The following is a 24,352-nucleotide window of genomic DNA, read 5'->3' as shown; positions in this document are numbered from 1 at the left end:
ATCTTGGTATGTGACCTTAAGCAAGTCTAAGTAAGTCATTTTAGCTCTTTTTTGTTTTACCCCCTTTGTTAGAAAGGGAAGGTGATATAAGATGGCTTACAGGATTTCTTTCTATTTCCAAAATTCTCTAACACATGATCATTCAAAATAATAACGCTGTATTTTTTAATCTAAAATGTTTGTGGAAGTTTATGTTTGAGGTTTGATTTCTTTTTCAGACAATGGAGTCAATGAATGGTGGAAAACTATTCTCCAACGCATATCAGATGGATTTAGGGGGCTGCATAACGACATTACGCTACTGTGCAGGGTGGGCTGACAAGATCCAGGGTCGCACGATACCCATCGGTAAGGAGCTTTGAGAAACCACCAGGGATGGGGGGTAGGTGCGAGAAGATAACTGTAGAGCTGAATTATTCCAAACCCTCCTTTTTAAAGATGTCACCCAAAAAGGCAGTCTTATTTTCACCTTGACTTTGAGACGATGCAGCTCTGAACTTCTGCTAAGATTTATCACATAGCTTTTTAACATTGTTTCTGCATAGTCACACAGAAAGTACCACTACAGATGTGTTAGACAATTTTAAAGCAAGACCAGTCTTGTGCCCACAATCACTGAATTAGGGCAATTGTCTCTCTCATGGCACAAACTGTTCAAAGCTGGCCTCAAATTATTTATTGTGTATTCCAGTAGTGGCATTTATACCCCTCCTATAATGTAATTATTTAAGTGTCTTTGCATGTTCCAGAGTGAGTCAGTTATGGTCATCTGTGCCTGGTCTAACTCAGTAGTTACAGCAGATTAATTAAACAAACCAATTCACATTGATTTATTTCAAGTAGCTTCAAAGTAAGATGAGACTGTGTTTACAGCCCAGTTTAAGAATTTGTGTGAGTAGATGTGTATGTATGTGTTTTATTATTTCAGTAGAGCATGCACATAATGAGATATGAATATAAAGAAGCATCAGTTTGGAAAACATGATGGGTAGAATTTAATTCCTATAAATGCACTTACTGGCTGTAGAAGTACAACACCCCCTGGGCTGGCCCTCCTGGGTATTTTCAATCTCATGACAGCCTCCAGCAGGTTAAAAGTGATAGCCAGGAATTAAAAGGGCGGGGGGGGGGGGGAGTGAGACCATGGTAAAAAACAAGAAATGTGGCTATGTTAGAAATTCTTGCTTTACCCTTTGACGAGGGAGAAACCATTTTAAGTACAAATAGACTTGATAAGGAGCTTTCTTGCTATGATAGCCAGGAAGTTTTTGTGAGAACTAGAATAGAACAGAACAAAATGTGCCATGTAACCTCAGAATGACCACATCAAACTTTGAGGTATATCAATCAATGAAATCCAGATTGCAAAGCAATGTCTTTTACTTCTGACACTTTTTTTAGCAATGTCTTTTACTTCTGGCATTTTTTTTTTTCATGGATTAATAGAGTCTGCTTTTATTTTTTGGTAGGAAAAAAAAAGCCTTTACAATCAGCAATAGGCTTGTAGGGAGATATATTTTTTTTAATTCTACTCTCTTCTAATTTTATTAGTTTTACTTCAAAAAAATTCTGCCATTACTGATAGAAGTTAGAACTGCCAGAAATAGCACTCTAACACGTATTTTCTTAGTCATACACCTTTTACCTTTTTTCTTTTTCTTTTTTTTTTAAGTTTATTTATCTATTTTGAGAAAGAGAAAAAGAGAGAGAGAGAGCACATGTGCGTGTGCACGTGCATGAGTGGGGTTGGGGCAGAGAAAGAGGGAGAGAAACAGAGAATCCCAAGGAGGCTCTGCACTGTCTGCACAGAGCCCAGCACGGGGCTGGAACTCACAAACCATGATCATGACCTGAGCTGAAACCAAGAGTCTGATGCTCAACAGACAGGGGCACCTAGGTGCCCCCCTTTTACCTTTTTTCTTAAGAAAGAAAGTAAACTTTGAGAATGAGGATGATGTAGAATAAATAGCCCTTCTACATGGGTGAGAGATAGAACTAAATATCTTTCAGATATTTTCTGGTTTCACATCTTTTCCTTGACCTATATCAGTTTTATGGTTCCTCTCATTTCAAATTAGTATTTCAGAACACAATTTTTCATTTTGTAAGTGGTTGCAGATATGTTTTCTTGGTTTCCTAAATTTTTGGTTTTGTTTTTATTATTATTTTTTTCAATGTTTGTTTATTTGGAGAGAGATAGAGATAGAGTGTGAGTTGGGGAGAGGCAGAGAGAGAAGGAGACACAGAATCCAAAGCAGGCTCCAGGCTCTGAATTGTCAGCACAGAGCCAGACGTGGGGCTCGAACTCATGAGCCATGAGATCATGACCTGAGCTGAAGTCAGATGCTTAACTGACTGAGCCACCCAGGCACCCTTGTTTTTGTTTTTAGTTATTGTGTATACCTTTCTGTAAGTATCAACCCAAACCACCATCCCATGTATGTCAAATATACTTGTCCATAAATGATTATTTTATTTTCCAGATGGAAACTTTTTTACTTATACAAGACATGAGCCTATTGGTGTATGTGGCCAAATCATTCCTGTAAGTTGGTTTTCTATATCATTTTCCATTTTAAAAAAGAAAAAATAGAATTCTGTTTCATTTGGTAAAGAAGCTTTATCCAACATAAATACGTTCTCAGAGATTTGCTAAATGTGGACCAAATGTAGTAACTGATGAGCTTAGGTCTCCCTGTGACTGAACTCTTTAGGTACAAATGAGTTAGTCCAGAATCGTGTCTATATTGTGGTGTATCTCTTGAGTGTTTCAGTACTTGAGTGTGTTTCAGCATTGACATTGACATTTACTGTATGGCTTGTTTTTAAAATGCTGTGTTATATACTCTTTTTAAGACCCGTGTTTCACATGTCACCAAAGTGGTCATCACCAACTTCTCTGCTTCTATTCTTCACTTTTTATCTCCTCATTGAGACTTATCATGGAGAATAGTAGCAACCGGTGTTCATGTCCTAAATGCCTGTTTTCAATTAAAATGGAAGGAACTGTTGGACCACTGTATGAAATGTATCCTACCTTTAGTAGTATTTTTAAGCAGAATCATGAAGATTTTCTTTTAAACCCCCAAAAGAGGAGGCTACCTAACTGATTTCGCCAACATATTCAAAGAGGCCAAATAAAAAGTTGGCAGAGTATTCTGAAGTTTTTGATTATTTTTTAAAAATGTTTATTTATTTTGAGAGAGAGAAAGAGAGCAGGTGCGAGTAGGGAATGAGCAGAGAGAGAGGGAGAGAGAGAATCCCAAGCTGGTTCCAGGTTGTCAGCAAAGAGCCCAATACGAGTCTCCATCTCTGAATCATGAGATCATGACCTGAGCTGAAATCAGGGGTTGGTTGCTTAACTGATGGAACCACACAGCCACCCGTGAAGTTTTTAAATGAGGAAGTCACAATGAATTATCTTCTGCTCCAATGAGACTGAAATGCATACATACAATTTTTTGAATGAAATTGCTCATTACTTCACAAATCTCAATAAAATTAATAAAAACTACAAAACCCTGGGCACTAATAATGGCTAATATTTATTGCATGACTATGATGAATCGGTCAGTCTGTTAAGTCTTTGGCCTACTTTCTTGAAGAATCCTCAGGATGACCTTCCAAAGTAGAGAGGATTTTTATCAGTACTTACAGATGAAGAAATCATCCAAGGAGAGCATGTAACTTGTCTGAGTTCACTGGGCTAGTCAGTGACTGAGCTGAGATTTGATCCAAGTTCTTAGCCACCAGACGCTAAACTTTAATGTCTTTAGTGAGATATTTGCCTTAGAAATAAACACATACCCACATACCCCCATACCCCCCCCACACTCACATACATATAATTTTTATTATTGAAGTATAGCTGACATACAGTGTTATATTAGTATCAGGTCACTGTTAAGTCTTACTATTGGGTGTGTAGTTACAATAAATGATCTATAAGGAGGGAGGAATAATCACACTTTTCAAACACGTACAGATAACTTCTAGTGTGTTTAATAGCAACGTTTCATTTTTAAACCATGCAGTGATTTTTTTTTTCCCCTCCAGTAGATGAAGAACTCATAATAACAGCCCTTGATAAAATTGTATGGCTCTCTTCCACTCCCGTCCCACATCTAGCTTATTGGGAGCCTTTTAGCATTTATGAGTTTGCTTTTAGCAATTAACTGAATTCGAATACACCAGTTGACCGCACAAAACTACCACAATTATTATTTCACATCGATGGGTAGTGGATAATGTAGAAGTTAGATTGGCAAAGGTAGCTTTCAGTGATACAAAGAATCTATTGTTATATATTGCTTTCTAGTGGAATTTCCCGTTGGTCATGCTCATTTGGAAGATAGGGCCTGCCCTTAGCTGCGGAAATACAGTGGTTGTCAAACCTGCAGAGCAAACTCCTCTCACTGCTCTTCACGTGGCATCTTTAATACAAGAGGTGAGTTTCCCCCATCAAAATATGCACAAGAACTCGGGAGGCTTCACTTACAATAAGAAGACCTCACTTCGTGCTCCCCTAAACTACCTCCCAATGGCTCCCGGCCAGTGATGAAGACAAATTTAATATGGCTGCCAGTTGAGATTTTTTGCAATCAGCCCAAATGAACCTCTGCCCAAATGGAGGTAAGATGCCAGATTCAAAGGCTTCATGTCAAACAGTCACCTTATGATCACTTTTGTTTGTTTGTTTCTTTTTAAAAATTTTTTAATGTTTATTCATTTTTGGGAGACCGCGCCCCTTGTTTGTTTCTTTGGCCTAACTCTCATGAATGTGACTTCATGTTGAAACTGAAGTATCCTTCTTTCGAATGTTGAAATGAAAATTCGTTTATAACCGGTACCGATGGCCTGGAGGTTCTGCGATTTAAAATTAAAAAAAAAAAACTAGTCCATTTGAAGGTTGGAGGCCTCTCTGCTCACTTGTAATATCGTGCCACATAATTTTTGAACACATCTACCCACAAGGGGACATGTTTATATTCTGTTTTCTATTCCAGTTTCCTCTGCATTTGCCTTCTCGCTTAACAAGGGGCAAAAAAAAATTTGCACGTGAAATTTATTTCCATCCACTGTCTGGATTGTATTCATATCTTTTTTCTTGCAAACAATTTATTGCCCATTGTCCTTCATGTCTTTCCAGAACTTAGAAAACAAGCTTTAGTTACTAGACACTTAAATTTTAAAAACCTGAGTGTAAATCTTAAAACTATTCTTCACTTTAAAAAACAAGGCAAAGATATATCAAAATGGGGCATGTTGGTGCCTACAACATGAAATGTGACTGTGCCCATCTCAGGTACACACTGTTTTCTACCTCATCATTTTTTTAAGCAGGAGTGAAATCAGTCTGTGCCACTTAATCATGCACGGGATGACAATTCTTATCTAATGTTTTACTGATTAAATATTGCCAGTAGGCTTTTGCCACCCAGTTGGTATGCCCTGTACAATCAATAGCTAGAAACTAAAAATGTAAGATCCTTTTAGATTTGCCGATAGGTTAATAAACGCATTGCTTTCCTTCTATGTGAGTAATTTACCAAGCTCTTTTACCCATACTATCTTTCTGAGTTACCGTTAGGAAACTTGAGACAGTCATCACTGGGGCAATGACCCATAAAAGTCAAACATGGTCTTACCCCGAGGAGAAATACTTCCCCAGCAATGCAACTCTTGAGGTTATTTTAAGTGGGCTGAGAAATGAAATAATAATAATGAAACCACATAAACGAATCTTTCCTGGTAAAGAAACTCATAAGCTCGGCATAAAAAGGCAACTTTGATCCCATACACTCCTCTTTTTTGTCGTAGAATGAGATTCTCAGTTCTGTTGTAAATATTTTACTTTGTATCTTCAGGCAGGTTTCCCTCCAGGAGTAGTGAACATTGTGCCTGGTTATGGACCTACCGCAGGGGCGGCCATTTCTTCCCACATGGACATAGACAAAGTGGCCTTCACAGGATCTACAGAGGTAATCAGTTACTGGGGCCAGTAGTGAGGAATGTCTGTGTCTCCAGGTGTCAGAAGCGTGTGTTTTATGTAACTGTTTTTAAGCCGACGTTTCTTTAAAACAAAAGTTCTTTTTAATGATTTGTTCCTTATTCAAGCCTTCAGACGTGTTTATAGAACATAAGCAGATGTAGTTGAGATGAAACGGAATACCTGTGACAAACTTGGACTACAGTGAACTGCTTTTAGAATGTTCATTCCTTTCCCTGATGAGAACTATAGCCGATTGGACCCTGTCATGTGATTAGTATGGTTTATGATAGAAATTCTAAATAGAGCCACAGTGATTTGTATGAATGAATGTAATTTTACCCTGTAGATTACGAAAATTAAATTGCAGAACATCACCCTTAGCTCCTTATTTGGGGTTCTCTGTTTCTTGATCGTTCTGAAAGGGAGCCAGCAACTCAGCTTCCTGAATGTTACTGCTGGTTTAGCCTAACTTCTATGCCTTTTTGGCTCCAGTGCGACCTTCTGGAAGGCTAAAGAACAGGGTCTCAGCCATGGGCACCGCAAGAAGAGGCAGGAAGGAGAGAGAGAGAGAGCGCTTCCTGGAAAGTGGAGTTTGGGAGAATAGATTCCCACCTATTGAGATGATTTCCTATTGCAAGCAAAAGACAGTGGTAAAATCATACTGTACCAAGTAAAACACAATTTGAGTCCTCTTATTGGATTATGTGACATTGTTAGAAGATCAGTGCAAACCTTTTACTGGTATTCAGTAGAAAGTTTGAAGAATGAGAATGCTTTCCTATAAAGTGGCTGTTAGAAATAAGATACACAGCAAGACGTGATAAGATACTATGATATGTGTTGACTGCTCTGAGGGCATTCACAGGAAGGAATAAGGAATGGTGATGTCTACGTAGGTGTTAGGACTTGCTCTGAATTTTGAAGAGGGGTTACTTTTTTCACTCCCTTGGAGATTGAGAAGCAAGAAGAACATTCTAGATAATGAGGAGAAGCTAATTGGATTATTTTATACTCCTACTTAGCCACTCCAGTATAAAGAAACATCTACATAGAGAATTAAAATGGTGGAGGGGCGCCTGGGGGGGCTCAGTCGGTTAAGCGTCTGACTTCGACTCAGGTCATGGTCTCGCGGTCTATGGGTTTGAGCCCCACATCGGGCTCTGCGCTGACAGCTCGGAGCCTGGAGCCTGCTTCAGCTATTCTCTCTCTCTGCCCCTGCCCTGCTCACACTCTGTCTCTCTCTTTCTCAAAAATAAATAAAACATTAAAAATTTTTTTTAAATGGTGGAAAATCAAAAGTTAGTCTTCTTGATTTTTTTAAAAAATTAAATACTTATGTACTTTTTCTTACATTTCATAGACATAGAATAGAAAAAGTTTACATTCTGCAAACCCCTAGTTGATGTGAGGGAAAGCAAATCCTGCATTCGGTGGGACAAAATAATTGGAAATGAGACATGGCAATAAGTTAGAAAGTGGTAAAGTCACAGATCTGAATCATAGCAGAGGAGATAAGGGCAGGAAGGTACAAACTCCTCAACTGAGCATTCTAGACCTTCCCCCAAAGGGCTCCATGCATATTTCCTCCTCTAGATCCCATGCCCACTCATTCTCTAGTTCATCTGGGCTGTTGCCGGACCCCCTCTCTGGAACCACTGCCTATTTGTCTTGGCCCATCCCCAGGCCCCTGCAGCATTTTGGGGGACTTTACCTGCCAAAAATAGAAAAACTTTGAGGTTAACAGCCTAGGCAACATCTGGGTTCAAATTCTGACTCTATCCCTTTATGCAGTGTGTCTTCCGAAAGTTAAGTATCATTGCTAAACTTGCATTTCTAATTTGTGAGTGGGAGTAATAATGTCTACCTTAGTGTACAGAATAAAATTGACAGAGCTAATGAGTAGTAAACACCCTACTAGCGAGCACCCTATAGAGGGCTCAGATGTATCGTTTCCTTCCTCCAGGCTTGTGCCTACTGGTGGCCACACCTACTATGATAAGGCTGCTGCCACATGTTACCTCTATGGCTCTCTCTGCAGTTCCGGGGGCATGCTGAATTTTTAAAATGCTTATTTATTTGTTATTGAGAGAGAGAGAGACGGAGAGAGGCTGAGAGAGAGGGAGAGAGAGAATCCCAAGCAGGCTCTGTGCTGTCAGTGCAGAGCCTGACACGAGGCTCCATCCCACAAACTGTGAGCTCATGACCCAAGCTGAAATCGAGAGTTGGATGTTTAACCGACTGAGCCACCCAGGTGCCCCCATCCTGAATTTGAACCTCCCCTCCTGTGTCCCCATTAACCATGGTACATGATTATAATAGCTCGTGCTCTTTGCTTGGTCGTGGATCTCTCTCCTTTGCTGACCATCCTCAAAGACTATTTTATGCATTGTTATCTGCAGAAACCGGTACAGTAACTACTTCTGGATAAGCATTAAATAATCAAGTGTAACCAAGATGATTTTAGAGGCCACGCAGAAAACTCGGTCTTCCTGGGCTCTCTTTTAGCTTCAGGTTTGTGTTTAGCAGATAGCAAGAAACTCACCAAGGGCCGTGAAAGAGGCAAACAGGGGATTCCATCTTGCGTGGTCCTTATAGCAATGACACTCTTTCTAAAAATCCTTCTGGTAAGAGAAGAATGTTCATGCCTCATTCGATTCGTTTAAAACAGAATCCAACATACACTGTGCACGGTGAGATAAGCTCGGCTATTTTCACGAGCATCTGCTGTTTCTGCCCCACATGGCAATGCCACATTATCATGCCACATATTGTTGACCATGGTCTTGAAGGTTCTTATCCTTCTCATTGCAGAGCTTTTTTAAGAAAAATGATAAACCTTTACTTTTTTCCAAGTAAAGGAACAAAATCACAAGACAAAAATTGATGTTTCCTTCTTTTAGCGTTAGCTAGACCTTTGAGAAAACTCAAACAAACCTTTTGTTTGCCATCTAAACTTGTCCTAAGCAGATGTGTAACCTTCCTCTCTTACTCATACTTCTAGCCATTCTTCATTCTCATTCTTCTGACATATGTGGCTTTAAGAAAAATATCTCCAATCTTATTCCCTTCCCCAAGGCAAAACTTACCTACTTTAATCAAGTTTCCCCAGTAAATGTTTCTAAGTTAAAAAATTAAGAAAAAAAAAAGATGCAGAAAGAATTAAATTCAAAGGAGGAAAAGAAAAGCATATTATGTAGGAAATACAGAATTCTTAATCATCTTAAATGAAAATTGAATAAGAAGTATATTACAGAAAGAAAATGGTATATAAGAAAAATTTCAGACAGGATTTCCCCACTGCAAGCATGTTAGTTTCTCTTTATTCACCCATATTAAAGGGTTTGTGCACAACATCTTGAAATAAGATAAAAACATTGGCAGATTAATTAATGCTTTACTCTGTAATGCACAGTAGCATTCGGCTCAGTAACCACGTAAAAATCAAACACACACTCAGCAAGCATCTACTTATCTTTTGTTCCATTGGGATAGAAACTTTTTATTTAACTCTGATGTGTCAAATAGGAAAAGAAACCCAGAAGCAAGATAAAATGAATCATCTCTCAAAAAAGCAAAGCAAAGATCATTTAAGTACATTCGGACTTCAATAAAACTAATGAAGAGGAAATAGTTGTAAAGCAGGCCAGGTTTTAGAGATGGAAAAATAAAACAACTACAGAAAATAATCTTGATGGGATGTGATCCACAAAGAAAAAAAATGAAAACAATGTCTTTCTCTGAAGAGAGGCAGCAAGCATTAAAGAAGAAACCAGAACAGTAGGATTCCAGCTAGCTGAAGTAGCAGCAGAGAGCACAGATCCAATTTCTTTTTTCTAGCTCTACTGTTCAAAGGTGTGGAGGGAGAGGGGAAGGGAAGAATGCAGGGGGGAGACAGAGAGAGGAAAAGAGAGAGAGAGAGAGAGATACCTGTCAGTCAGTTCATAGTTAAACAAACCCCCACCGCGACAGATAGTGTTAACAAGAAATACACAATGATAGGATTTTATCACTGCTACCAAGGAGGTGATACCTGTTTGGGAAATTGATATGGACACAAATAATACAATCCGAGGTAGACACTGAAGCAATCCTCATGAGCGTTGTATGGGGCAAAAGAGGAAGAAAAGGTCATGTCTACCCAGAGTCAACAGAGCAGGCTTCAAAGAAGTGTTCAGATATCAGCTGGACCCCAAGGAAGGGCAGGACTGGAGTCAACCCAGGTCACAAGGAGCACGTGATGAGAAACAGAGATGAGATTTGGGGGTTAGTGAATATGACCGTTCGGACAGAGTTCTCTGGATTGCAGTAGAGGGATAAAATTAAAGTAGGTAAGTTTTGGCTGGACCGTGACATCTCAAGTCCATCAGTAGAAAGGGGAAGTTCTGATTAAAATGAAAACTACCTCCTGTCCAGTGGTGTTCATCAAGGTCAGCGGTGGATCTTTTCTCAGGAGCGTTTTTCGGATTCATCGTGTGTGCTCGGTTGCAGGAACCTTTGATATCTGAAGGTGCCAGTCTCGAAAAATGCCACTAATGTCTCTCCCTAATGAAACGTAACTATGGCACAAACATTGTCTAAATTTCGAATGCCAAATAAACCCACCTTCACGGGAGCACACTAAGCCTCCTCCTTTGTAATGCTCCATTACAGGTTGGCAAAATGATCAAAGAAGCTGCCGGGAAAAGCAATCTGAAGAGGGTGACGCTGGAGCTTGGTGGAAAGAGCCCCTGCATTGTGTTTGCCGACGCCGACTGTGAGTGAAAGCCACTCTTAACTTTTCACCCCTCACCTTGGTGTCCCGTAATGCCGTACGGAGAACCTGAAGTTTATAAAAGGGTTTGCCCCTAACGTCAAAATGTAAGGCATTAATGAGAATCTAGAATTACTCGTGAAAGTCTCTCAAACTGTCCTAAAGTACAACACCTAGATAAGTCTAACACAGACACTCTTTCCTCGTGATTTGGAATAGTTTGCTGTTTCCTCAGCTGAACTCCAGGCAAACTAACTGTTTTGCACTTAGGAGCCATGGTGTATTCTTAATTAAGTCTATGCCTTTAAATATTGGCATTGGGTTAGGCGTGGTGAAATTGTACTGGGACCAGCTAGGGAGACAGTAAATTTCACATTTGTCCTTTCCCTTCGCTCTGGGTCATACACACATTAAATGAAATGGCCAGGGGAAAATGACGCCTATTATTCAAGGAATTTCTCCCTCTCTTCCTCTTCCTAGCAAGTGTAGTCAAATTTACATATATTCAATCTCCAATCATGATCTGACTCCACTATACAATATCCCAGGTTCATTCTCAGTATATTACCGAGTAAAATCCCATAGTTATTTTCTAAATGGATGTCAATTAGCAGAAATAGGTTGTCAAGCATTCATCTAGCTCTTTCTTTAGCAGTTGAGGTATGTGGCAATGAACAAAAATGGCTGAATGTGGTCGTAACTGAAGCTTTTCAGACCACACTACCTTATTATATAGTCTACAAACGAGATTCCTGATTTTTACCAAACCTTTCTGTGAACTGTTTCCACTACAACGTAAGTAGGTGTGGTTAGTTCACAAAAGAAATACAACAGCACTCGACTGACATATGTTCAATTAAGTCTTCAGCATTTAAAAAATTAAAATGCAGAGAAAACTTTCTTCAGGTTGTTTAGGACTTAATAATGACGCAACCTTTTCCTCCCTTTCAAGACCCATTCTACCATCTCAAATACATAGGGAAGAAGAGCTTAGAGGCATATATGAAATAATACAGTATATTTTAAATAAAGTTGGAGAATGTTTTTTCTGGAACAGGGTTCTAAAGCTTGGTGAATGATTCTGGATATCAATTTTTTTCAGAAATAACACTTTTCCTATTGATCAGGGTGTCTAAAAATATTTTTAAGTTATTTAATGCAATTGATAGTTCATATTTTCTTTGTCATGTAGTTAAAACTTGGAGCCTGAAATGTTCATAGTCACCTAACTCAGTATAAATGGAGATATTTATAAAAATCGTTTGCAGTGGGATTGGATCTTGTGACACTTTCTATATTCTTGGTAATACCTATATCAAAATTGTAATAATAACCACAATTTTTTTTAGATTCTATATTTTTTGCTATCATTTCCATATCACAGAGAGGATTAGAAAAGGTAATTTGTCACCTGGATGATAAGAGGTGGGATGTATTGAATTTATGTCTGACTCTGCAACTCATAAGTTTTCTACACCACCATATTGCCTCTGACAGATATGTATAAAAATATGTAACCTTTGGAAAATAACTCTTCTTCAATGTGAGCGTCTTCTTTGCAGTGGATAATGCCATTGAATTTTCCCACCATGGATTATTCTACCACCAAGGCCAGTGTTGCATAGCTGCATCCAGACTCTTTGTGGAAGAATCAATTTATGATGAGTTTGTTCGAAGGAGTGTTGAACGGGCTAAAAAATACGTTCTTGGAAATCCTCTGACCCCAGGAGTCAGCCAAGGCCCTCAAGTGAGTATAAAATGGAAGGAATAGCCTTCACAGAGGACAAGAATAAAGTGCCCTCTTCATGCTTACTTATTACTGAATAAGATTATTTCCTTGCCACAGATCTTCCTAGGTGACAATACTGTATCAGTTTGGTATTTAACAAAAATAAATAAATAAATAAATAAATAAATAAATAAATAAATAAATACAGCACCCGATTTAAAGAAAGCATCCTTTCTTGTGTGTTGCCCCCTCTTCATGTCTTGAAACAGTTTAGAAGCATGTCGGAAATGAAAGATGTGAGGAGAAACAACAAATGCTGTAGGTTTCTTGTTTTTCCCCACCTGCACACCTCTTGATTCCCGTATGTGGTCTCCGTCCACTTTGGAAGTTTGTATACAGTCCTATCATTTATATCTTCCTCTGAGTCAGTCCTTTTTCTCAGTTTACATCCCACAGATGTGGGCAGGAAGCATACCTCTAAACTCTCTCCAGTCTTCAGTTACTCTGATTGGCCTTCTAATGGTGGCCTGGGTGTCCTAGAAGGTCCTGAGTTCCTGGCTCTGTGACAAACTTCTCATTTTAGGTGGAGAACCCTAGTTCTCCAACAACCCTAGGCTTCCCAGTTTTTTCTGTCTTCTTAGACCCATTATCAACATGAGAGTCTTGTTCTTGTCCAAAAGCTATCTTTGCCCTTTCCTTCCTTCCTGTTCATTGTCTGTTATGCAAGCTCCTGGATCTTTGGTTCTAAATTTACTCCAACCTTCTGGGACCTTGATGTAGAGCAGTGGTTCTCAGTTGGGAAAGGGGATGTTTCTACTGGTATCTAGTAGAGGGTAGAGGCCAGAGATGCTATAAAACATCTTACAATGCAACAGGCGAGCCCCACAACTAAGAATTATCTGCCATAAAATGCCAATAAGGCTGCTGTTTAGAAATCCTTCTCTAGAGTCTAGACATTAAGCTTAGAGTCTCTATTCTTTCACACTAAAAGTTATACACTGTTCCATGCTGTTGATTTGAAGCAAACACTAATCTTAACTTACTAAACCAAAAATAAATGTGGTTTACCAAAATACTGAATTTACTGGGATAAGTACCTGGCAAAGCCAAAAGGAACAAGGAGGATATGATACCTGACCTCATGGAGTTTACAGTCTGGAAAGGTTAAAAGGATGTTTTGGGTTCTTCTGCTCATGCAAGATAGCCAAGTAGGAAAATCTCAGGATTTAGACAATCCAGGTATTGAAACCTAAAAGCCCTAAAATAACTCAGCTGGCAAATGAAGTAATACATTGATTTATCTCAATCACATGTGTTTTGTTTTTATCTTTGAGTTAATGAGTACATAGAATTGATGATTTTGCTCATATTAGGTAGGTTTTCAAATGGATGCCAAGACATATAATAAATTTGATTTTGATTTGGTCTCCAATTCTAAAAGAAGGATGGGATTCTAAGCTTTCAGTTTGATTATTTCTCTCTATAAATGACTACCTAGCTATGTAAAAGTAAAGCATTTTTCCCATTTGATGTATTGATAGATAGATGATAGATAGATAGATCTAAAGAGGAACAGGGAAGGAAAGAAAGGGGAAATGAAGAGAATAGAATATGTAAGATACTTAATATTAAACATTGTTGGGCAATACACTCTCCCATTGGGGGATCCGTGCAATTCAACCAGAGGCTCAAAAATTGATCTAGAATACCTCATTCTTCCTAAGAGAAAGGAGTTAAAATAGACTTTAAGAAAATTCCTATTCATAGGATCTTAAGTAAACAGTGATCTAACTGCTTAATATGAGGCCTTAATCTCTATAAGCAAATAGATTTTCATCGCAAGTTTTACTGAGTAAGTAGAATAAGTAGATTTTTGAGAAGACTGAAAAGGCCTTGAAACTTCTTCGCCCTTAAAAATATCTGTTGTTATAAGACAAAACTTACAGAAAGAGACATTTATGCACTAAGTACATTTATAGATACAAGTATATGTAAATACATATTACATATATACACACACATATATACATATGTGTACAGTGTATTATATATACATATATATAAATTTCTTAATGGGTAAAGTGATTTTCCAATTTGATTTCACAGCCCAAAATGTGCCTTTTTAAACACCTGGAAATGTCTATATTTTCATTTGAAAAAGAAGTAATGATACCAATATTAAATGTTGTAACATTATCAGCACAGTTGCATTTGTCTTAATGCGGAGAGATGGGCTTTGGAAATCGAGGTTGGATTTAAAATCTAACCTCCCTGAGGCTCTGTTTTCTCATCTGTAAAATGGGAGTAGTAACACCAATCTTGTAGGGTCATTGTGCAGTGAAATGCAATAATCTATATAAAGCATCTATCTAATTGCCTGGTTCACAGTACATGCTCAAATGTCTGTTAAATAAATGAGAATTGCAGGTTCCCATTTACAACTGTGGTGACAATTATTATCACAGATCAATAACTCCATATATCTGCTCTCCTTGCTTTTGTTGATCTATGGTCTCCAAATAAGTTGAAGGATGTGTCCGTGTCATTTCCCCCTTTGTCTTCTTTCTCAGCCCACGAACCCTAAGGAATGAGAGAATTTGCGCAAACACATCAAAATGTATACTCTGAGGCTATTACAACGCCATGCCCTATTACATTTCACAGACTAGCCCATGGGCTAACGGCCCATCGCACAGTAGAGAGCCCCTGCTACATCCTAGCATTATTGAGAAGTTCCTGAGGGCCAAAAGGAGAGCCAAATTCAGATATGGCCAGTCTGAAACCTTCTGAGGAAGATTAGTATGTATGGTGGATCAAAATCAGCGGGACTCAACTGAGTATGTCCCGAAGTATAACTGAAAACTTCCCTCACTAGGCCTAGCTCTAATGCAACATTCCCAATCTTTCCTGTGCATTTGAATCACCAGAGGATCTTGTTAAAAAGGCCAATTCTGACACAGTAGGTTTTGGGTGAGGCCTGAGAAATGCATTTTCGCCACCAAGTAATGCTAAAGTTGCTGGTTAGAGAACCACATTGTCATTTGCCAGCCAGTAAAAGATGAATTCCTATATTTTTAGAGGTTATTGGCCATCGAAGTCTTCCAATAGTCAAATCCTTTCAGCCTTTACCTCCCAGTGCATAAGCCAGACTAGCACGGTCACCAAGTACCCACTCTGGTCATAGGCAGGGAAAGGTTATGGCTTAGGGCCATAACAATCATGATTGTTTTGAGGCCACAGACAAGTGAATATTTTGGAATAGGCCAGGGAAGCTTTGCACGGAGACACACGGATGCTTGGTTATTTGCTGACAAACCAGAATATTTTCACCAGGCAGAACTAACAGCACCACTTAGTCTGGCTGTAGAAGATATTATGCAGCAATTTAAATATCAAACCAACAGTTCTTAAACCAACCCTACGACTTCCTTAATTTGCTGGAAATGAAAGAACGTTTTCTTTGGAGACTATTCAATTAAATATCGTGCACTACGGAGGATTGAGCAACGTCGTACCGAATATTGTGCCAGATTTTAGAAAACCTTTTCTGGTTTCAGATAGCACATAATCTAATTGGATATGGGAGCTGGTTTGTGTGGTCAGAGGTCTTTGAAACCTTTTTCTGGGATTTAGAAGATGGGGGAGATTGCAGGGTAAAAGATGATAAAGAGCAACACTTTTTAAGTAGTGAGAAAAGACAAGTTGAGCTAGCAAGAGGGTCCCCCCCCACTTGACTCCTGGATCTTCAATCGTTTTCCTTTAAAAATTTTTAATAATGTTTGTTTATTTTTGAGAGAGAGAGAAGGGGAGGGGCAGAGAGAGAGGAAGACACAGAATCCGAAGCAGGCTTCAGGCTCCGAGCTGTCAGCACAGATACACGGGGCTCTAACTCACGAACCGTGAGATCATGACCTGAGCCGAAGTCATGACCTGAGCTGAAGTTGTGACCTGAGCTGAAATCGGATGCTTAACCGACTGAGCCAGGCAGGCGCCCCTAATCTTTTTCCTTTAAAACTAAACCTTAACCTGCTGAGAGGGACCTGAACTGAAGAGGATGACCAGACTGTGGTCAGCATGGATCTGGCCAGAGGAGATAGGAATGAGGAGAACCAAAGAGAGGTCTAGGGATCGGCAAAGTCCCAAAACATCTGCTTGCCAATTGCCATATTTAATTAAACCCATTCCCAAAGTTCTTTTTTCCTTTCACTCTTTATTTCACTTTGGACTACAGTAGTCAAGTAAGTATGTTTGACTATGAACAGGCATTTTTCCAGGATAAATACATAAATAATGTAAATAAATAACACTTGTTTGCAGTGATCATGTGCTTTTCTTATGTAACTATAAAACAGATACTAAATACAAATATTTATCTTTAAGTGTTCTTTCCAGAAAAGTCAGGAGAATAAACAAAGAATTAATCTGAGCCTCTGTCAGCTATTTTGATAGGATATTTGACTTCATAACAATATTCGAGCATTTTGAAGCCCTCATTAACAGGCTGGGTGATGTATTACTTCCATAAACTTGCTTTCTTAATTCATTCACTTATTTTCCGCTCCGTATGATATTTTTCAAATAGATTGACAAGGAACAATATGAAAAAATACTTGACCTCATTGAGAGTGGGAAGAAAGAAGGGGCCAAATTGGAATGCGGTGGAGGCCCCTGGGGGAATAAAGGCTACTTCATCCAGCCCACAGTTTTCTCTAATGTTACAGACGAGATGCGCATCGCCAAAGAGGAGGTAAATGCTTTCATCCTGCTCTGTTCCCTTTGTTGCCAAGTTTTCTCTACGTGTGTGGGTACAAAGTGTCCCTTTAAAATTCTCAGTTCTTTGAACATCGTTATTGGTTTGCATGTAACTTTCCATTTCTGTTACCGATAAACGTTTATTTGTGATCAAGACTCAAAATAGTAAGGGAGTCATGAGCTGGCCAAGAGTTTCCAGCCAAGGGCAGATCAGGATGCTTAATAACTTCTAGGTGATTCTTCCACAGCCTGAGAGATGAAGAAAACTTCATCTTCATTGTTCCTTTTTCTCCTCTGGAAATAATATATTTGAAGATTATTGGATTGATTATTATCACATGATATGAAGGATTTTAAAAATTTTTTAAGTTTATTTATTTAGAGAGAGAAAGAGTGAGAGAGTTTGGAGGGGCAGAAAGAGAGAATCTCAAGCAGGCTTTGCACTGCCACCACAGACCCAGACACGGGGTTCGAACTCACGAACCATGAGATCATGACCTGCGTCAAAAGTTGGACACTTAACCGACTGAGCCACCCAGGTGCCCCAGATAGGCAGGATTTTTTTTTTTTTAATGAAGGCACTTAATTGTGATATGCACTGGGTGTTATAGGTAAGTGATGAACATTAAATTCTACTCCTGAAACTAATATACACTATACTTTAGCTAGAATTAAAAAAAAAAAAAAATACTTGAAACAAAATTAAGCCTCTTATTTTGAGGTAATTGTAGATTCAACTGCTGTTATGAGAAATGATGCAGACAGGTCCCATGTGCTTTTTACCCTGTCTCCTTCAAATGGGAACATCTTGCACAACTATAGCATAACATTACAGCAGATATGTAGATTCAACTGCTGTTATGAGAAATGATGCAGACAGGTCCCATGTGCTTTTTACCCTGTCTCCTTCAAATGGGAACATCTTGCACAACTATAGCATAACATTACAGCAGGTATGTTGACATTGAAACAGGCAAAACACCGAACGTCTCCTCACCACATAAATCCTTCATGTTTCCTTTCGAGTCAAATCCATGTGCCTCCTACACCACACTGTCCTTCACCCTAGGCATTCCCTTAACCACTTATCTGTTCTCCATTTCTATTACTTTGTTGTTTCAAGAATTTTACATAAATAGATTCATTCTCCATGCAGCCCTTCAGGATTGGCTTTTTTGGTGTTTTTCTCACTCCGCTTAACTTTCTACAGATTCAACTACGTCATTGCATGTAAGGATAGTTTGTTCTTTTTTACTGCAGAGTAGTACTCTGTTGTATGGATGTACCGCCATTTAACCATTCACCTACAGAAGAACGTGTGGATTGTTTTCCATTTGGGGCTACTATGAGTAACGCTGCTATAAACATGGGTGTGCATGTTTTTGTAAGAACCTAAGTCTTCCTTTCTCTGGGATGAATGCCCAGGAGTACAATTACTGGGCCGTATGGTAGATGGAAGGTTTTTTTGTTTTTTTGTTTTTTTTTTTAATTTTTTTTTTAACTTTTATTTATTTTTGAGACACAGAGAGACTGAGCATGAACGGGGGAGGGCCAGAGAGAGGGAGACACAGAATCTGAAACAGGCTCCAGGCTCTGAGCTGTCAGCACAGAGCCTGACACGGGGCTCGAACTCACAGACTGTGAGATCATGACCTGAGCCGAAGTCGGCTGCTTAACCGACTGAGCCACCCAGGCGCCCCTAGACGGAAGTTTTAAAGAAACTGGCAACCTGGTTTCCAGAGTGGCTGAACACTTTCACGTTCCCATTAGCAATGTATGAGCAACCCAGTTTCCCTGCACCCTCGCTCACATTAATGTTGCAATTGTTTTTGATTTTAGCTGTTTTAGCACTATGTTGAATAAGAGTAGCAAGAGCGGACACCTTTGCTTTGTTCTCTATCGAGGGGGAAAAGCATTCAGTCTTTGCCATTGAATGTGATGTTAGCTGTGAGATTTTCGTAAATGCCCTTAATCAGGTTTGGGAAGTGCCTTTCTTCTAATTTGTTGAGAGCCAAAGGAGAATGGTTTTGTCAAATGCTTTTTCTGTGTTAACTGAGATGATTATGCGGTATTTTTTTCTTCATTCTACCAATGTGGTGTATTATATTAATTGATTTTTGAATAATGAACCAGCCGTACATCTCTGGAATGAATCTCACTTGGTAATGGTGTGTAATTCTTTGTATGTATTGCTGAATACTATTTGTTAATGCTTTTCAAGAACCTTTGCTGTGGTTGATATTCGTCTTTAGTCTGAGGGATATTGGTCTATAGTTTTGTTTGTTTTATAATAAGAACCATTTAGTGATTACTTATTATATGCCAGATATAGTGCTAAGTGACTTATCAGGACCAATATAAAACATAAATATGTTCCTATGAAATATATTAAATATAAATATTTTATTTATATCATCAATACATATTTATATTTATGACATTTGTATTTATTTTTATAAAGTTTAGTGTATATAAATATATTTTTATAAATAAATATAAAATATTTACTATAATGGAAAATATTCTCATTTCATTCTCACATCAACCTCTTGAGAGGAGTATTATTATATTCTTTTCTTTAGTCTTTTCTTCCCAGAAACAAATGCTCTCATTTCTTATTTTCACCTATTTAGAGTGGTAGTATTTTTCTAATAAAAACCTCAGGGCATTTATAAAGTGTATAATTCCTATATTACATTGTTATGACTGGTTATTAAATAAAATTAAACATAATATTTCGGTCCAAGAATTTTCCTAAGTAACGACATGGTGGTTGTTTTCAGCGTCTACACATTATACATATTTTATTACCCCTATGAATATAACATGTCAAACTTTTTTGAACCTTTTTGTATTGTTATGTGTTCTGGGTCTTGAGTTTGCCTTTGATCCACAGACTCAACTATGATTTGGGATTCTTGTCCTAAATAGTAAATGAAAAACCTAAGTTCTGGAGCAGAAAGGGGTAAGTCACATGGCTAGCTAAAGGCAGCTTAGGAGTATAGCCGATTCTCATGACCCCCGTTCCCCGCTCTTTCTACTGTGACCTACTTTTGCTCATACCAGCTTCGTTATCCATCCAATTCCACTTAACCGGACATTGTAGAACCCCACGGAGCATGTGGGAAACTTTCTGCTAAAAGGTGATAGAATGTGAATGTTACAAGGAACATTACGAATGATTTAAGCCAAAAGTCAAATTTATAAATGAGGTAATTAAGATGCAAAGAGCTTAGGTGACTTCTTACTGTTACAGAATTGTAGATAGCTTCATCAAACTAGAAGGATCTCTTAAGCCCACCTCTCCAATCTCCACTATGTCCATCCGTTTGCTCCTGACTAATGGCCAGCCAGTGTCTCTTTAAACAAATCCATCAATGGGTAACTCATTATTTCTTAGGCTTTTCCATGTTTAGACAATGCTAAGCATTAGAAAGTTCTGCTTCTGGCGGCCTACGAATCCCTCCTCTTATGTTCTATCTATTGGCCTCATACCTGCACTCTGCCCTTTTCCACATAAAAGCCATCCGTATAATCGAAAACAACATTTGTCCCCTACATTACTCCTTACCTTCCCTATGTTCTTGGCCCTGTTTTCAGCTCTTACACTTCGTAATTTTCCTAGACAAATATATTTCAGCTAAATATTTTGTGAGCACAAACCAATTGACATCAAGAAGATATTATCCAGAGATATGATATGTAACTAGGAAAGGCTAATTTGCACTTGGGAATTATGAATAATCTACCTCATGGAGAGAGGGGTTTTAGCAAATCCAGAGATCGATTCATTGACTTTGGGCTACGAAGGTGTTACACAATATGCATTACAGCAGCAAGGCCCTGCCAACTCAAACATACTGAATCAGAATCTTTTCATTCAGTGAACTTGTATTTCATGTTTGTGATACAATAGAGAATCTGGGAGAGTTATTTTCTCTACCCCCCAAAATGCTATCAAGGAAGAGGGGAAGTGCAGAATCAGATTTGCAAACGGTAAACAAATAGGAAAAATAAACCATAACAAAACAGATGCATACGGATAACCAAACAGTTTCTCCACATCAATTCAGCCCTCCACTGATTTTTTGCATTTATTTGCATATAATTTTTGCGTGTGTTGACAAATATTTGTCTTATTAGAACTGCCGTTCTTGCATACCATGGGAAAGAACAAAGTAAAACACCATTCAATCCAGGACGCATTTATTGTGTCCCTATAATATACATAGTAGAGTAGCTTTGCTTGTTTCAAAGAAGACTTGAGCCACGTGCTGTACTCAATTAAAATTATGTAAGATATTAACATACTTATTACGGTTGCTGCTATATATCTGGTTCCCAGGTTACGGTATTATAATTAGATTCACAGCCTTAGGATTTGCACTCAGCCTCTGTGGAATGGTAGCCCCCAACTCCCAATACTTAGGTCAGTGATGAACACTGATCTTTGCCTCCCCTGATTTCCATTTCCCAGAAAATTCTCATAACACTCCGAAGGACCCCTCTTCCTTTAGTTTTAATATATGCTTTATAGAAACATAATACAGGAGTTTAAGTTTTAAGAGAAAACTCAGTCGCTTTTCTCCCATCTGGGGAGGAGATAAAGAATAAGTTGACTTCGGGCTGAGCTAACTAGAGAATCCAGCAAAAGTGAAAGAGTAGTTTAGGCTTGAATGAGCAAACTGTGATTTTTGTTTCCTATCCTGTGATTATGGTCGTTGTTAATGAAACCATGTTTTGGTTAGTGGTTGAAGGTTTAAGCTCTTTCAGTAATAGACTATATGGTTTGGTATATGTGAATTGCATAAGATTTGGCCGAAGAGTAGGAGCTGAACAAAAATTCATGTTGTTTCACCTAATTTGACTGATTGTGAAAAGACCTAAGTCCAATAGATTTCAGTTGGCGGTACACTGATAGCTAAGACAAATAATTATAATTATTATCCATTGTTGCTTTACTCATTTATCCAGTAGAACAAGTATTGGTTTCTTGGGTTTACTGTTTAGGTAGTGATTTGGATGATGAAGAAAACAAGAGAGAGAATATAACACATTCCTAAAGGTAAAAGAAACTCAAAGTTAGTAACTTTCTGCGCAACGGTAAGTCTTGGAAGTCTAATTCCAACACCAAGAAAATAAATATTGCCTTATTTATCTGTGCTCCATTTTGTTCCAAAGGGAATTTAACCCATGACCATTGCCTGTCCTTACCTGCCATCCCAGGACCTACCATTTTGATTCCTAAATTTTAAAATACAAAATAAAATCTTGATCGGGGATAGTTTGTAGGGGAATAAAACTACAATACCATGTAAAACATTTAGTTTTCACCTGCTACTCTGATTTATTTCATTCATTTTCTTTTTACGGTATAGATATTTGGACCAGTGCAGCAAATCATGAAATTTAAATCTTTAGATGAAGTGATCAAGAGAGCAAACAATACCCTTTATGGCTTATCAGCAGGGATCTTTACCAAAGATGTGGATAAAGCCATAACAGTCTCCTCCACTCTGCAGGCTGGGACAGTGTGGTAAGTCAAATCTACATCATCTTGCCTTTTCACTGTTAAGTGCGTTAACATGTTACTTTGAACGTTTTTGTTTCTCTATTTACTTATTTATTTTTGAGGTATTCACATTATATTAGTTTCAGGCATACGACACAATAATTTGATATTTGTATCCACTGCAAAGTGATCACCACAATAACCTAGTTATCATCAGTCACTATACAAAATTAATTTTTTTTTTTTTTTGTGGTGAGAACTTTTAAGATTTACTGTCTTGGCAACTTTACCAAATATACAATACAAAGTTATGAACTAGAGTTGCCATGTTGTATATCATATCCCCATGAATTATTTATTTTATGCCTGGAAGTTTGCACATCTTGACCCCCCTTCACATATATCTTCCACGCCCCAAACCCCTGCCCTTCTGGCAACCACCAGTATCTATAAGTCTTCTTTTGTTTGGATTTTTTAAAATTCCAAATGTAAGTGAAATCTTACAGTATTTGTTTTTTCTCAGATTTATTTTACTTAGTATAATACCTTCAAGGTCCATCCGTGTTGTCACCAATGGCATGATCCCCTTTTTTTACGGCTAAGTAGTACTCCATTTTATATACGTATACATCTTTATCCAGTCACCTGTTGACGGGGACTTAGGTTGTTTCTATATCTTAGCTAGTGCAAATAATGTTGCAATGAACATAGGGGCACATACGTCTTTTCGAACTAGTATTTTTATTTTCTTTAGATAAATACCCGGAAGTAGAGTTGCTGGATCATATGGTAGTTCTATTTTCAATCTTTTGAGGAATCTCTCTGCTGTTTTCCATAGTGGCTCCACCAATTCACATCCTCGCCAAAAGCACAAGAGAGTTCCCTTTTCTTCACATCCTCACCAATACTGTTATTTCTTATCGTTTTTGAAACTAGTCATTCTAACAGGTGTGAGGCAATATCTCCAGCGGTTTTGATTTGCATTCCCCCGATAATTAGGGAGGTTGAGCCTCTTTTCATGTGTCTGTTGTCCATCTACATACCTTCTTTGGAAAAATGTCTAGTTAGATCATCTCCCCCATTTTTTTACTGGACTGTCTGGTTTTTGATTGTTTGTTGCATGAGTTCTTTATGTGTTTTGGATGTCAATCTCTTATTAGATAGATGATCTGAAAATACTTTCTCCCATTCGGTGGACTTTCCTTTTGTTTCCTTTCATTTGGTTTCCTTTGCGACGCTTGAGTCTTTTATGTTGCTGTAGTCCCCACTTGTTTACTTTCGCTTTTGTTGACTTTGCTTGTAGAGTCAGACTCAAAAATTTATTACCAAGACTGAAGTAGCTTACTGCTTATGTTTTTTTCTAATATTTTTATGGTTTCAAGTCTTAATTTAAGTCTTCAATTTATTTTGAGTTATTTTTTGTGTATGGTGCCCAACAGTGGCCTAGAGCCAGTATTTTGCATGTATTTCTCAACAACACTGATTGAAGAGACTGTCCTTTTCCCATTGTCCGTTCTTGCCTCATTTGCGATAAATCAATTCAGTATACATGCATGGGCTTATTTGGGGGTTTTCTATTCTGTTCCATTGATCTGTGTGTCTGTTTTTATGCCAATA

At 38.2% G+C, this 24,352-nt stretch overlaps 1 protein-coding gene across 1 annotated transcript in view; it reads left to right on the top strand.

The window, feature by feature from the left end:
• Positions 1-24,352, top strand: part of ALDH1A1 (aldehyde dehydrogenase 1 family member A1) — a 58,722-nt gene that overhangs the window by 23,680 nt on the left and 10,690 nt on the right. The window contains exons 4-11 of the mRNA XM_019463600.2: positions 219-348; positions 2,484-2,545; positions 4,319-4,447; positions 5,868-5,981; positions 10,643-10,745; positions 12,305-12,489; positions 17,054-17,218; positions 22,602-22,759. Coding sequence (XP_019319145.2) covers positions 219-348; positions 2,484-2,545; positions 4,319-4,447; positions 5,868-5,981; positions 10,643-10,745; positions 12,305-12,489; positions 17,054-17,218; positions 22,602-22,759 — 1,046 coding nt within the window. The remainder of the gene's footprint in view (positions 1-218; positions 349-2,483; positions 2,546-4,318; positions 4,448-5,867; positions 5,982-10,642; positions 10,746-12,304; positions 12,490-17,053; positions 17,219-22,601; positions 22,760-24,352) is intronic.

This window comes from Panthera pardus, unplaced genomic scaffold, assembly GCF_024362965.1.
Source record: "Panthera pardus isolate Hobbes unplaced genomic scaffold, ASM2436296v1 HiC_scaffold_20, whole genome shotgun sequence".
Lineage (NCBI taxonomy): Eukaryota > Metazoa > Chordata > Mammalia > Carnivora > Felidae > Panthera > Panthera pardus.
The sequence above is the reverse complement of the archived record's forward strand: the minus strand, read 5'-3'. Positions and strand labels throughout refer to the sequence as shown.